Source organism: Oryza sativa, chromosome 5 (genome assembly GCF_034140825.1).
Source record: "Oryza sativa Japonica Group chromosome 5, ASM3414082v1".
NCBI classification, from domain to species: Eukaryota; Viridiplantae; Streptophyta; class Magnoliopsida; order Poales; family Poaceae; genus Oryza; species Oryza sativa.
Genome location: NC_089039.1, coordinates 25103452 through 25117789, shown reverse-complemented (window position 1 = coordinate 25117789; position 14338 = coordinate 25103452). Strand labels below are relative to the sequence as shown.

General features: G+C 41.6%; 3 protein-coding genes across 3 annotated transcripts; 2 read left to right on the top strand and 1 right to left on the bottom strand.

Moving 5' to 3' along the window:
- LOC4339252 (uncharacterized) lies at positions 1-1504 on the top strand. The gene is made up of 3 exons (XM_066310366.1): positions 1-627; positions 726-1077; positions 1183-1504. Exons 1-3 carry the CDS (start codon positions 40-42, stop codon positions 1239-1241), a joined length of 999 nt encoding a protein of 332 aa, XP_066166463.1. The 5' UTR covers positions 1-39; the 3' UTR covers positions 1242-1504.
- A 436-nt stretch (positions 1505-1940) lies between these two features.
- LOC4339251 (protein SULFUR DEFICIENCY-INDUCED 2) lies at positions 1941-4209 on the bottom strand. The gene is made up of 4 exons (XM_015782413.3): positions 3993-4209; positions 3023-3235; positions 2772-2927; positions 1941-2661 (listed from the first exon to the last, which is right to left on the bottom strand). The coding sequence occupies exons 1-4, from the start codon at positions 4116-4118 to the stop codon at positions 2257-2259; spliced, it is 900 nt and encodes a 299-aa protein (XP_015637899.1). The 5' UTR covers positions 4119-4209; the 3' UTR covers positions 1941-2256.
- Positions 4210-11988: 7779 nt separating this feature from the next.
- LOC4339250 (uncharacterized) lies at positions 11989-13823 on the top strand. The gene is made up of 2 exons (XM_015783431.3): positions 11989-12676; positions 13423-13823. Exons 1-2 carry the CDS (start codon positions 12390-12392, stop codon positions 13463-13465), a joined length of 330 nt encoding a protein of 109 aa, XP_015638917.1. The 5' UTR covers positions 11989-12389; the 3' UTR covers positions 13466-13823.
- The last annotated feature ends 515 nt before the right edge of the window (positions 13824-14338 follow it).

The window sequence follows — 14338 nt, the reverse complement described above, 5'->3', positions numbered from 1 at the left end:
TCAAGAAGCGGTTCTTGGTTTCTTGGCCCCGCGGCAGCAATGGAGGTCTTCGAGAACGCGAGGTCGGTGCGGCTCAGGAGCCACCTGGGCACGTACCTCTGCGCGGCGGACGACGGCGGCGGCGGCGGCGGGGAGGCCGTCACCCACGGCTACCGCCGCAACTGCCGGGGCACCGTCTGGGCCGTGGAGACCTCCGGCGACGACTACGTCAGGCTGCAGGGACACCGGGGCCTCTACCTCTGCGCCACCGAGCTCCCCGCCGCGCTCGACGGCGGCTGCCGCGGCTCCGCGGCGTGCTGCTGGGTCATCCAGGCGGGCTCGCCGCCCAGCCCCAACGACGGCGCCTTCCTGTGGACGCCGCGCCGCGAGGGGGAACACCTCACGCTCACGGGGCTCTACGGCCGCCTCCTCCGCGCCAGGTTCGGGCTCACGCCGCGGGAGAACGCCGTCACCGTCGACCGCGACGCCGCCCCCGAGGAGAGCTCCTGGGTCGTCGAGGTCGTCCCGGAATCGGAGGCGCCGCCGCCGCGCTGCCGCGCCCTGTCCTGCGACGCCCGCCTCGAGGCCGCCACGTCGGAGCCCGACACGGCGTTCACTACTGCTTTCGTCAGATTCTATTCCGCCAAGGTGCTTGGCTTTCTTCCATCTTGAATTCTTAAGCTGAGATGTGCATAATCTTGAATTCTTGAATAATTGAATTGCAAATGGGATCTCTCTTTCTCTAGGAATTGAAGGTGGTGAAGCCGCCGCCGCCGCCGGAGGAGGGGGAGGAGGAGGAGGAGCCGCCGAGCGAGGCGGCGCCGGGCGCGCTGGTGGCGCGGACGATCTTCTACAACACGGCGAGAGACGACGGCCGCGTGGACGACTTCGACCAGGGGACGTGGAGGTACTTCACGTTCAAGGAGCAGAGCCTCGCGGCGCTGCGCCGGCGGCTGGAGGAGGAGGCGCGCCGGGAGGACTTCGTCGTCTGCCGCCGGAGGTGCGCCGCGCCGCCGCCGGGGCTGTTCCCCGTCGTCCTCGACCTCCCCCCCGGCAACAGAGACATGGAGTTCGTCCTCGTCTTGCACTCCTCCAGAGGTGCAAGTTTTCTGAACTTTTTGTGCTCGTGCATGTTGCTGACATGGTAACATTTGTGAAACAGTTTACTTATGTTTTTTTTTTGTGTAAATTCTGTATCTGCAGTGGCGAGTGCTCTTCAATTTCCATTTGGAAATGGGCATACGGCACGCATCAGTGTATGAAGAATGGAGAGTAGTTCAGTGCTCTGACACGCGAATTTTCTGGTGTTCAGAACTTAACACATTCTTGTACCTGTTGTGAGTTTTCACTCATCTAGGATGGAACTTACTTTTGCTCTGTTCTCTGACATGGGGAAGTAGATTTGTACAGTTACTATTAGCTTGAAAAGAAATGGTGTAGTGACAGAAACATCAGAAAGAAAGCAAATACTCAATTTGTGAATATTAATGTTGGAGTTTGTTCATGAATAATACTGCAATTTCTTTTAGTCATCCAATTCTTGGGTGCCTTTCTGTCACGGAATATAGATGGTGTTTGGCTGTTTGATACTTTGATGTATGCTGCTCTCTGTTGTTAGTAATTCACACTGATGTGTTTAGTTCACACTGAAGTTTGGAAGTTTGATTGAAATTGGTACGATGTGATAGAATAGTTATGTGTGTATGAAAGGTTTGATGCGATGGAAAGTTGGTAGTTTAGAAAAAAACTTTGGAACTAAACAGGCCAGTTCGAACTGGAAATGCTTGTCTGATATGATCTGACTGATTTTTGTTTTCCCCATCATTTTGTTTCCTTTCAACTTTGTATTAGTATTTTTAAAAAAAGGATAACGGAAGTATACATCTCTAGGACCAACTCTGCATTCCATAGCGAAGATTTTCATTTTTACTTCAGAGAAAGAGACATTTTGTGCTGCAAACTTGAAACCAAACCATTTCAGTCTTCCAGTTTTTGATTCCAACAAGCCAAGTGAAGTGTACACTTGGATTTCTTGTAGTCTGTAGAATGTTTACAACACATTATAAGCATCATAGAACATGAAGACAAAATACACTATTCCTTGGATGCTTTGCATGATCTCTAGCTATATGATATCTATCTGAACATCACAACCTTTACTCCATTACTCGCACTGCCACAAGCCCACAACAGCCTCTACATATGCACATGAATTTCTAAGGCAACGCACCCGTATGCACATTAAGCAAAAGAACAAAAACCTTGCGAATAAAGGGATCAACAAGCAATTTGGTCCCTTAAGGTAGCTATCTCCTCAAATACCGGCAGCCTCCTTGACCTGAACGGCGTCCATTCGTTCAACACAAGGTCTAGTCTCTCCATGATCTCTTCACTGACACTCAGCCCAGCATTATTTGGCGACGTAACATGCGTCACCGGCTCAAGTTCATGGAGAAGCTGCTTAGCTCGGGCTACCACCTTGTCATCTTCCGATCCGGAGATTCTGCGTAGCACAACATCATGAAGTACTTGTCTTGCTTCATCATGCCTGCTCTGCTTAATTAGGCACAGCCCAAGGTTGCATGCCCTATTGGCATCAGGCTCAATGCTTTGCGCCTTGCGATACACCAATTCAGCGGCTGAATAGTTGCTCTGCTGCATGTAAGCCCAGCCAAGATTGCCCTGTAATATGCACACAAGAAGGTTTCAGTAACTTCGAGTGTAACTGAATGCAGCATTGACATGCCAAATTACCAATCAGTAGGAGTAACAGGGGGAGCGGTAATCTGTACCAGAATGCGAGAAGTCTCCTGCTGGATAGAGACCTGGAACTTTTTCCCATGGGAACGTGCTGTCTTGGTCGCCTTCCCGTTGAAGGCCTCTCCAAGGTATATCATCTTCAGCTTCTGTTTCAGTAGATCGATCTGTTCATCGACTTTGCCACATTTCTGAAAATGAAATCCCGCATATTGTCAGTACACCGCAGCAATCATTTTGTTAGTAATTTTGTGAGATATGCAGGTAGAACTAGAACGAAACACACCTTGTAGAGGTCGATCAGAAGGTTGTCAAGGGACTCCTGAGCCTGCCTTGAGCAGAGGTGCCTGAATGATCTGATGGCTTCTATCGCCTCCTTGGCGCGATCCTGCTGCTTCATCACCACAGCCATGTCCTTCAGGGCACTATCCACCTTGTCCCTGGAGTTGATCGCCTTCCAGAACCACACGATGGCTGTCTCCGGATCCTTATCGACAAGCTGATTCATCGAAACGAAGTTGTTTTGCCGAGGTTAGCAACTACTACTGAATTCTGTGAGAACTTCAGTAAATTCTTGTGTCTCTACTAATCCTGAATTAAAGTGTGTGACTGGATTTTTTTTAAAGCATGATAAGTAGTTCAATATTAATCTCGTGGACCTCAAAATTAGGCAATCAAATCATCCCTGTGTTTGGATCATAATACAGTCAACGATTCAATGAACAGTACTACTACTATGGTGCAAACTGCAAAGAGACAAAGCAAATAACTGAATAACTCCAATTAATATCAAACTAAACAACAACCTTGGGGATAAACATACGACGACAGTTAGCCGTTACTATTGAAAGGAAAACGAGTCAGTTTGCGGCTATAATTTCATGGACAGGAAAATATTTACGGCAAGAATTAGGAAAAGAAAAAAAAAGGAGATCTAATAATCAACGCGAGAGATACCCTCCTTTCAGTGCCAAGAAAACCGCCAATTGGCATGAAAAAATTCCTAAATTAAACATACCGAATTAATAAAAAAAAACTCACTCGGATTGAATACAAGTTATCACAACTGACAAACGGAACACTCGTGCATAATCATAATCAAGCTAAGCTATACCCTATACCTACCAATTCAATGCTGGTTAATTAGCTGGTACAATCATGAATCGTCTACTATACTACTCCTACTCATCAAGAAGAGGAAAAAGCTCAATAGAGAATCGGCAAGAACAGAGAAGAAGAAGAACAAGTGCAATCACCTGCAGGTGCTTGGCTCTGACGTACGGGCTGTCCCCTGCGGGCACCTTGTGGACGACATGGAAGAGGTCCTTCTTCTCCGCTCCTCCACCTCCAGCCCCGCCTCTCCTCTTCGACGACGAAGCCATGGGCGGCAGCAGCAGCGGAGGAGGAGGAGCTCGACGAAGAGAGAGAGAGAGAGAGATGCGGGGGTGGTTTGTTTCGCGGTTTGCGGGATCTGGGGGTGGTGGTGTGGGGAGGAGGAGGAAGATGACGAGGTGGGGGAGTGGGGAAGTGAACCTGGACGGGAAGGCGTCGAGGTTCGTGGGGTGGGGGTTGGATGGCGACGCGGGGCCTGATCCGACGGCGGGGGTCGCGTCACGTGTCGCGATCCGGGCGGGGTGCGGATGGATGCGGTTCGCGGTGACGTGCTCGCGGCGCCTTGACAGAGAGCGTGTCGCGATGGGCCACACGCCATTCACACGTCAGCAGCGCTGACCAGGTCCAAGCAGTTGTCGTGCTTGTGCTGCGTCGTGTACTAGATGCATTGTATTTGACGTGCATTAGTTTAGAGGTAATATTGCTTTCTTTTTTAAAACTTTGTTAATTCTAACATTTAAATTTTATATTATAGTTAATTTTCACGGCTTAACATATTTATTTGGACATGACTACACAACTGGCGGTAGCTACCACTCCATCCATGAGAGACACTATCTACATATACTTCGAATACAATTTTCTCTTAAACTACTTATCTGATCTACGATCCGATTACGCCGTTGTGTTCGTAACAATTAAATCTTTATAACAAGATCTCACATGATTATATTTTTATGAAAAATAATAATTTACTTTTATAATATATCTAAATTACTTTTAGATTTCACTAAATTACTTATTAGACATATAAAAGTAAATTCAATAAAGAGTAAAAATAATTTACATATATTATATAAGTAACTTAGAACAAAACGAAGGTAACTTTAATTAATGTCTTTTTCATTAAACGAATTATCATATATATATATATATATAAAAGTTACTTTTAGATTTTATTAAAATACTTCCTATACATTCATAATGCTCTGAGGTGATTATTTTTATTATTGTTTTTACTTAATTTCATAATTTGTGCTGATTAAATTAATTTCTAGATAGAGTCATATTTTTATCTCTACAACGGATTTATTTCAAATGACATGCCAAAGTTACTTTTTTTTGTTCTAAGTTACTTCTATAATATATGTAAATTACTTTTAGATTTTACTGAATTTACTTTTATATGTTTAAGAAGTAACTTAGTGAAGTCTAAAAGTAATTTAGACATATCATAAAAGTAATTTGTGATTTTTTATCAAAATATAATCATGTAAGATCTTGTTGTAAAGATTTAATTGTTACGAACACAACGGTGTAATTGGATTGTAAATCGGATGAGTAATTTAAGAGAAAATTTATTTGAAGCATAGATGATAGGAATATTTTCCCTACTTACTTAATGGATTAGTACTATAGTAAAGTAAGATTCTTTAAGTTAACACATATCTAGATAATGCTGATGGGGGTCGCTCGTTATGACTAAATCGAGAGTGCTCTCGATTTAGATTTTGCATATTTATTTATATCAACCAATCATAGCAATTGTTCATGGTATCTTGCTCCTCCGAATGACCTGAGAAGCGAGGACCCTCCTGAGTCTTAACCCTAATACCTACCCTTTGCCATAGCTGACGGCAGCCCCACCTCCTGTAAGGTCCTCTCTATCCATCTTCTTAGTCCTCTTTCTCCCTTTCTCTTTCTTCCTTGCCTTAACATTTTTTCACATTTGCTATCACCTGGACCTTAAAACTGGTGCTAGGAGAGGGCTTGAAGGTGCTTAGGCGACGTAGCTTGCCGATGACACCCGATGAGTTCTAGCCGGTCTACGGCTCTGTGCTCCACATCATTATCTCCTATCATCATTTATCTCGTCCGACATTCGTTCTCTTCCCTATCTCCCCCTACCTTGTCTCCCTCCTTCGTGCAGGCTAGGGTCGGATTTGGTCATAGACATCATGTCTCCTTTGCGAGTATCCCCTTGTCCTTTGTTGTTTCATCTGCAATTTCCTCTCAGCAGCTAGTCACCTTCATTGGAAACAATTGCCTTTGCCGCTAAGGTAGAGCATTTCTAGCCGACCATGGCTTCGATAAACGAGAATTGGCTTCTCATAGAACAGTTGGCGGCACACATATCCATCCACTAGAAAATAGTTGCTCGTCAGGAAGGTTATGAGTCCTAGCAATTTGCAACCATGATAAGCGATGGTAGAGCTGATCTCCTTTGTTTCTGGCATGGCGGGTGTTTGCCCTTTCCTTTGCTCCAACCTCCAACAATTTGATCTTTTTTGCTTCCTCTCAGTTTGTTGCCACCTTGGTCCGATAGGTAGCTAGGTAAACATTCTTAGTGCACTTTCCCATTTGTTAAGGCCATTGTCTTTCGTCATATATCATTTTTTTAGCATTTGCCTCTTGAAAGCATTTTTTGCCTTCGTTTTTCTCCTTTGTTTGCTTATGTCATTCATGCTAATTTAGCTCCTATCCGCTGAACCCTCTTGGATCGCATTGCTATCTTCTAGCGCCCCTCCCTCCCTTTAAGTAGGCGTCTAATTGAGTGGCAATCAGATGGTAGTTGGAGATCAGCTTTTTAGAATGAAGGTTTTCATATCTAATGTGCGTTGGAGGTTAGGCTTACTCATCTAGTTGAAAACTGGGTAGCAAGCTCTTAGATCATATCTTGGATCTACTCATACTTCTACAACGACCCACCTTTGAAGCTATGCCCATCATCTCCCCTCCCCTCAAAGGGTTTTGGGTGGCATCGGAAAGAACAACAACCTAATAGGCAGGCTTAGTTGGTTTCATGAAGACATGTTTGGTTGGTTTCATGAAGACAAGTGATGTAGCCCTCAATTTTTCAGTATTAAGTCAGCAAGTTGATGTTCTCAAAAGTGGTGTAAACCGGTGTTATGAGCCCTTAACATTAGTATCTTCGTGGCTTCATATTTTTTTCTTCATGTTTGTGTGCTATGTTGTCTTTCTCTTCATCCCTTATGTTGTGCTTTTAATATTCTATCCACTCCCTTGTTCTAAAAACGGTGCTATGTATCTTTATAATGATCAATACAAGATTTAGGTGGGGAAACTCTCTCCCTCCCCCTCTTCCCTCTACACTTCTAAAAAATAACCATCTCTCTCTCTTCATTTTTTTTATCTCAACTAACCACAACAGTCTTTCATTGAATTTCAACTCTCCTTAATATCCATAGAAAATCTGTTTCAGGAGATTAGTTTGTTTCATTTCTCTTATCTTGAACTCTTATAATAATTTTATAACAATCTTTCAATTTTTTTTTACAGATTTATAGTTGCCATCTTCCTATGCTCGTTTGAGTAGGATAAATCTTCTGTCAATGCGATCTCATCTAAATATATACAGATTTTTTCATAAACATTTCTATAGAGTGGTTTGATTCCATCACATTACTACTCCCTTTGTCCTTAAATGTAAGGGGTCTTGACTATAAATCTGAACATGCACTAGCAGTATTAACTGTAATTTTGTATTGTGCTACAATGTTCTCCACTCGGTGATAACTTAATCCAATCACTGATCAGTATAGCATAAGTAGCTGGGTTTTGGTTAGGAGTACTACTATGAATCAGGCTGAAGCAAATTGGATGGACGGTACAAAAACCGGATGCGAAGACACCAAGGTGGACTACTGTGCTTGAGCCTGTGACCTGATCATTCGTCTCTCACTTTGAGACACGACACAAAATTCCTAACCAACCAATCACGCAAACGCACATCGTTCAACAATGCTTTGCACTTTGAAGAAGTTGTGCCGAAGATCAAACGGCGAATCTCAGAGCAAGTACCACAAGTGTATAACCTACTGTACACTTGCCCTAAAATATCACATAAACTAATATAATAAAGTGAAGGAGAGAAAAAAAAAGAGAATGCAAGCCTCTGCACAAACTCGAAAAAAAAGGAGAAAAATGAAGAGTGAATTAGGCAAACAAATAAAATAAACTATTGAGATTGGCGTGGTAGAGCTAATTTAGAGATAATGTATTAATGCACAAGTTTAGATGGATAAAATTAGAGGCGACGACCACCTAATCTTCTATAAAATTTGCTCTCATATACTTCAAAGAAATTAATTAATTCCATCCCATAATCTGTCATAAACTTTGCATCAAGAAAAAAGGGCATGTTTTTACAGAGCATCTATACGCTCCCGGATCGAGGTACACATACGTGCAGAGATGCCAGATCAAGGGTATATACGGCCATCTACTCTTTTAACAAAAGATTGGAATAACCAGGCTAGATTCATTCATTCATCATCATCATCGTCTTCATCTCAAAGTACGTAGATTGAAAGAAAAAAAAAGACACCTGATTCGTATAGATGGATCACATGCATCTGCCTGCAGGATATACGCTCTTTTTACTAAAGGATCTCTAAATCTATCTCAACAAAAAAACATGGATGAATGGTAGCAATGAGTAGATTACACGAGGTAGCGATCGAGTTGAGTGAAGCTAAAGACGGCCGTATTTGACTGGGGACTTTCCGTCGTCGTCTGGGAAAGGAGGAAAGTGCAGGGGCTCTTTCGGAAAAATCTCTCGGAGCAAGAGAAAAAAATAAAAAAGCCCTCTCTGCTGCCAACCTGCACGTTTGATGGCTTAGCTAAAGGCTAATTAAAGTGGGTGGATGCATGCTTAAATGCACTATATATAAAGTGTTTTGATGTAGGTTTATTTTGAATACTGTACAAATACTGGTGTTCATACATACGCACGCTCATCTATGTGATCACACAAAATCTCAAAATCTCAGTAAAAGTGTAAAAGATATGAACGGCTTCATCGTTTCGCTTATTTGTGGAATAAGTCAAACGGCATATTTACAAACGAAAAGTAATTTGTGAATAAAACTTTTATACACATGTTCTTAGCGTTCTAAAAACAAAGGCTGAAAAATAAACTTCGATGAAAAAGTCAAAAACAACTCCAAATTTAAGGTTGAAAATTTAAATTTTGTCTGATAAGTACTCCCTCCGTACTCGTAAAGGAAATCGTTTAGGACAGCGACACGGTCTCCAAAACATAATTTTGACTTCTTATTTATATAAAAATATTTATTAAAAAGTGATGTGTGTATACTTTTATGAAAATATTTTTCAAGACCAATCTATTCATATAATTTTTACATTTTCAAACTCAATAACTTGAGAGTTATTCATGATTTATATTCCCAAGGTTTGACTTAAACATTGTCCTAAACGACTTCCTTTATAAGTACGGAGAGAGTATAAGCATAAGCGAAAAAGATGAGGCCGGAATAGATTGGCCGTGATTCTAACTTTTTTGTTTTATTTACTTCCACGTTCCTGCATCTTCATCTTTGACTGTAACAATTTTTTAATCAATGTAACGTATAGTAGTATTTTCCATGGAAATTTTTTTATGCCAGTTTTCCATAATAAATCTTATTAATTTTTTATTACAAATATGCAAAACATAATTAATTTGAGAACAGAGATAATAGTTAGTTTAGAACTTTGTCTAACTCATATACAATAGTTGGAAGGAATTTTTGGCAATGAGAGTCTTTATGTCGTAAGAAAGGTTGATTTGATGAGGACTGTTACAAGCTGAGTGACTTGAAATGAATTGTTTTTTTACAACCTCTCAAGCTCTGTCAATTGAATGTTCTTGTACTTTATTGATTTGGTTTGGTTGATGAGCCATTTAAGGACAAAATGCCAGTGAAGTGGGCAATCTCTTTTCTACCAGTTTTGGATTAAAAAGGCATTTATTCTTAATTTGGCATAATCTCTCTCATAATTCGATCCTTTGTCAGTAAGCCAAAGAGGTGACTGTCGAAAGGGGAATAAAAAAAAGAAAGTAAAAGTGAGCGGAAGAAGCGAAATGATTGTGTGCAAGTACAATTATTCCTTCAAATTTTGGACAATACCTTGTTTTGAACTCATGTACTTGGGCCTACCTGTTATCTGCTAACTGCTTTGTTCTTCCTTCTTTGGACACTTCATATATATGGGCCATATTAATGCTTATTTTTTTTAAGTGTTTCCCTTTCAGAGATATCCTTAGTACAGTGATATGGAGCGTGTGGTTTCAACCTCAAAAATACCGTGTTCAATTCTCAACATACTCACAATTTAGAAAAAAATGTTTGGAGAAATCTCGTTTTTTTAGTGTTCCTCTACAGAGCTTGTGCTCCTTGTCCTTGTCTTGTGTTCTGCAGTTAGTGGGTCACTGACAAAATTGATGTTAGTCTCACTTGCCCCTTAAATAAATTATGCTCAAATTTTACAAGGACCCGTTCGCGTGTTTTGTGAGAGGTCGTAGGAATACTTCATATTATATTTTTCAGATAGAACATGGATCCTACAACAACTCTGTTAATTTATTTAGAGATAGAAAACAACATGGCCAAATTTCCGGCATTTTATATGGGTAATATATCCGGTTGTAAGAACTAGCACATGATGAGTTGGGAGGCACAATCAAAATTTATCTATACATCATTATCTTAAATTAATAGAAAAGGTAGCCACAACGTCCTATCAAAAGTTGAAAATCCTACATTAATAAAAAAGAAAAAAAATATCGAGTTACATTTAAAAATATAAAAATAATCCTAGCTATACCATTTCCGTAAAAATAATATCATTTTCGGCCATTTTAATCCTACCATATCAGGGCATCAATAATATTGTAATGTTACATCTAAGAGCAGGTGTCATATATACTAGTAGAATTTTATGGTGGAAGGGAAGGGAAGAGAAAGATGAAAGAGAAGATTATATAGACAACAATAATCTACTCTCTACGTCCCATATATAAGAGATTTTGAAGGGATGCGATATATTCTACCGAGTATTGTCATGTGTCATATCCCTCTAAAATTATCTCGTATTATGGGATGGAGGGAGTATCAATTAATGACCTCATTCGAAATTGCGCACGAATATCGACGCACATCCAAGCCGATGGCACCAAGAAACCACGACATGTGGGATCCATGGCCACAAGCAAGAACCATCCATAAACAAAGTCCGTCCGTATAAAGAAAAAAGAGCAATTCTACGGTCCTTTACGAGGTACCATGAGGTACCAAAAATTTAGTGTAAAATTTGGTACCTCATAGTACCTAGGTACTAAGAGATATTAAATTTACAATAGAAAAAGTGGTACCTCATAGTACCTCCTCAAGGACCGTAAAATTGCTCAAGAAAAAATCTCGAACTAGAAAGAAAGAAACAAAGAAAAGAAAGGAAATCAAGAAGCTTAGGAGAGATTCCGTGGGTGTGTGGGCAGAGAGTGTGAAAGGAGGCCGGAAGAAGAAGAAGAAGCTAGCAATGCAAAAAGATGGAGAGAGGACCCACAAAGTTCCAAAGAGAGGAGAGCTCAAAACTGAAGCAACACTCAGCCCTGTTCGTTTCTTCTGCAAGCAAGATTAAATTTTGGATACTCGTGGCACGCTTTTCAAACTGCTAAACGGTGCGTTTCGTGCGAAAACTTTCTATACTAATCCATTTTTCAAGTTTGTAATAATTGAAACTCAATTAATCACACGTTATTATCACCTTGTTTTGCGTAAAACACTTAATCTTAATCTTAATCTTCATCTTTATCTTCATCTTCAGGAGATTCAAACACTCACTCAACTCACGTTGCTCAGCTCACTATCCCCCATGCTTGGTCCTACAAAAGCGCGGCAGATTTGCTTTGAACCCCCTCTCTCGCAAAGGCAAAGAACAAAGAGCAAAGCTATAGCTAGCTGGGGAAGACGCGAGCAGCAGCAGCAGCAGCAGCAGCAGCGAGAGAAAGAAAGCAACCATCACCACCCAAAGCAAAGCATATCACGCAAAGAGACGCAAAGCGAATGAGAAGAGAGAAAAAAAAGAAAGAAGCGAAGAAAAACCGAAGCAAGCATCCATCCATGCGTTGCAGCAGGAGAGGGGATAAGAATCACAGATTCCCATCACCTCAAATCCACCCCCATGAAAAGCCGCATTAGCTGAGCAATTTATCAGTGTTGCACTGTACTCCTCTCCTAATTAAGATCGTGTCATGCTTCCTTACATTCCTTGGCATTTGTCAGTGTTGTTGTCATTGTCGTTGTCATCATCATCATACATCCTCTCTCTGAACTTCTCTTCTCTTCTCTGAACACTGTCTGGTAGCTTCATACACCTTGGCTTGGCTCTTGGCTCTCTGCTTCTCCTACAGCTCAACGACACGACATGCCATTCCTTCTTCCTTGAGATCGAGGAGAGAATTGAGATAAGTCGATAAGAAGAAGAAGAAGAAGGGTCTTGTCTCCTCTTGTTTCTATATGGGAATCAGGCGGCGGTCAGAGAGGTTGCTAAGGGCAATGGCGTGCTGCAGGATAGTTCTTGTCTTCTTCTTCTTCTTCTTCTTCTTCTGCGTCTGCGTCTTGGTGGCGACGACAACGACGATGGATGCTGTGAAGGGTACGAGTGCTGCGGCCGCTGGCGGCGGCGGCGGCGGGAGGTGGACGGAGTTGACGGCGGGGTCGCCGGCGAGGTACTCGGCCGGTGCAGACGAGTTCAGAGGCAGCAAGAGGAGGATCCCCAAGGGGCCTGACCCTATTCACAACAGGTTCGTTGATGCATCATGCATGCATTGCTGTTCAGTCATACGACTCATACCCTGCATTTTCTTTTTTCTTCAGAAATTTTATGGCATTTCGAGTACTAAATTCGAGTAGAAACATGGACCAAAATGGCTTGGAATGGACGACTGTGCCATGCATGAACATTCCTTGATACTCTGCTCATGCTGTCTGACGACTACTCTGCTCTGCTCGTTGTCAGTTCAGGCATGCAATGTACATTGCATATGTTTGTTCAGAAACAAACTAACAAAATGCATAAGAAATCAAAGTAAAACACAAAATGATTTACACCTATAATAAATAACAAATATTAGTTTTAGCAAGTAGGGTGATGATTTATTTATTTACACATAATCAATAGCAGCCCATTTATGTTATTAGTATTTGAGGCATCTAAGCTTCCACTACTGGAACAATATGTCCTCATCATCTCTGCTCCCTGCTTTTGTTTAGTTTATCTGAAACCAACTAAGATAAGCATCTCAGACAAATGATTGGCAACACAGTACTATTGTCACCACATATATAACAAAACAAAAGAACAGCATATCAGCATTTGTCAGTGGGTCTCACAGGTCAGTAAGTAAGAGGGCCATGGTTCTGAACATCAACAATTAAAATTTTCAAATATTAAGCACATTAGGTTCAAACTTACATGAAAAGCTTTCAACTCACCTTCTGCTAGGTTGGTTACCAAAGCTCCATGGCTGACAGAAATGTGGCTTTTCAGGCGTGCCGGGAAGACGACGGTTGCGCCGCGGCGGAGAGACTAGCCGGAGAAGAAGAAGAAAGCCCTTCTTCCAGTGAGCATCTGGATGAGACTGAAGGAGCTATATGATGTGCACTAGCCAGCTCTACCGGCAATGCATAAGATGGAGGATCATTGGCTTTGTGCAAAGAGGTAGCTAGCTTCTCCTTTACTGAAGAGGATTTTGGTAGTGGGGGTATGTACAAAAGTTGCAATCTTCCCTCTCAAGAAATCTGCCATTTTTTTGACCAATCTTTCGCATATTCTTCCATGATTTGATTTGAATCTATGGTGATTCCTCTTTTTTCTTTCTTTCTTTCCCTTTTTTCTTGTGTGTAATTAAGAAGCCAGAGATGCCGAATTGGCCATCATTCTCTTGCCAAGAGTCCCTTCTGTTCTTATTGTCAGTATAGGTTCAGACTTCAGAGCGGCCAACCTGACAAGCTGTTCGATGATGTATATTCAACTCAGTTCGTGTGTGTGTGTGTGTGAACAATTCATTGTTGTTTTGCAATTTCACTGCATCAAATGTTACTATTCATCAAAAGTGAAATTCCTCAACAAAAAAAAAAGAGAAAAAAAAATCTGCACTGCATGGTATGACGCATGAATCATCTGAAGCGATAGGGGAAAGCAAAAGAGGAGCAGGAAATGAGAGAAGCAGGGAAACTAAAGCTAACTGGGAGAAGTATGGTCGGCTTGTGTTTGTGTGTGTCTCTGCGTGGTGCTTTTCCTTTTTTTACTTCTTTTGTTGCAGGGGTGCTATTTTTTTGAAGTAACCGAGGAGCAGCAAGAAAAAGAATACAAAAGAAAAGAAACATGTTGCTGTATGAGTGAAGTGTGAAGAAGCCAGCTTAGCATTGCTTATTGATCAGCAGGCACAGAAGAAAAGGGAAAA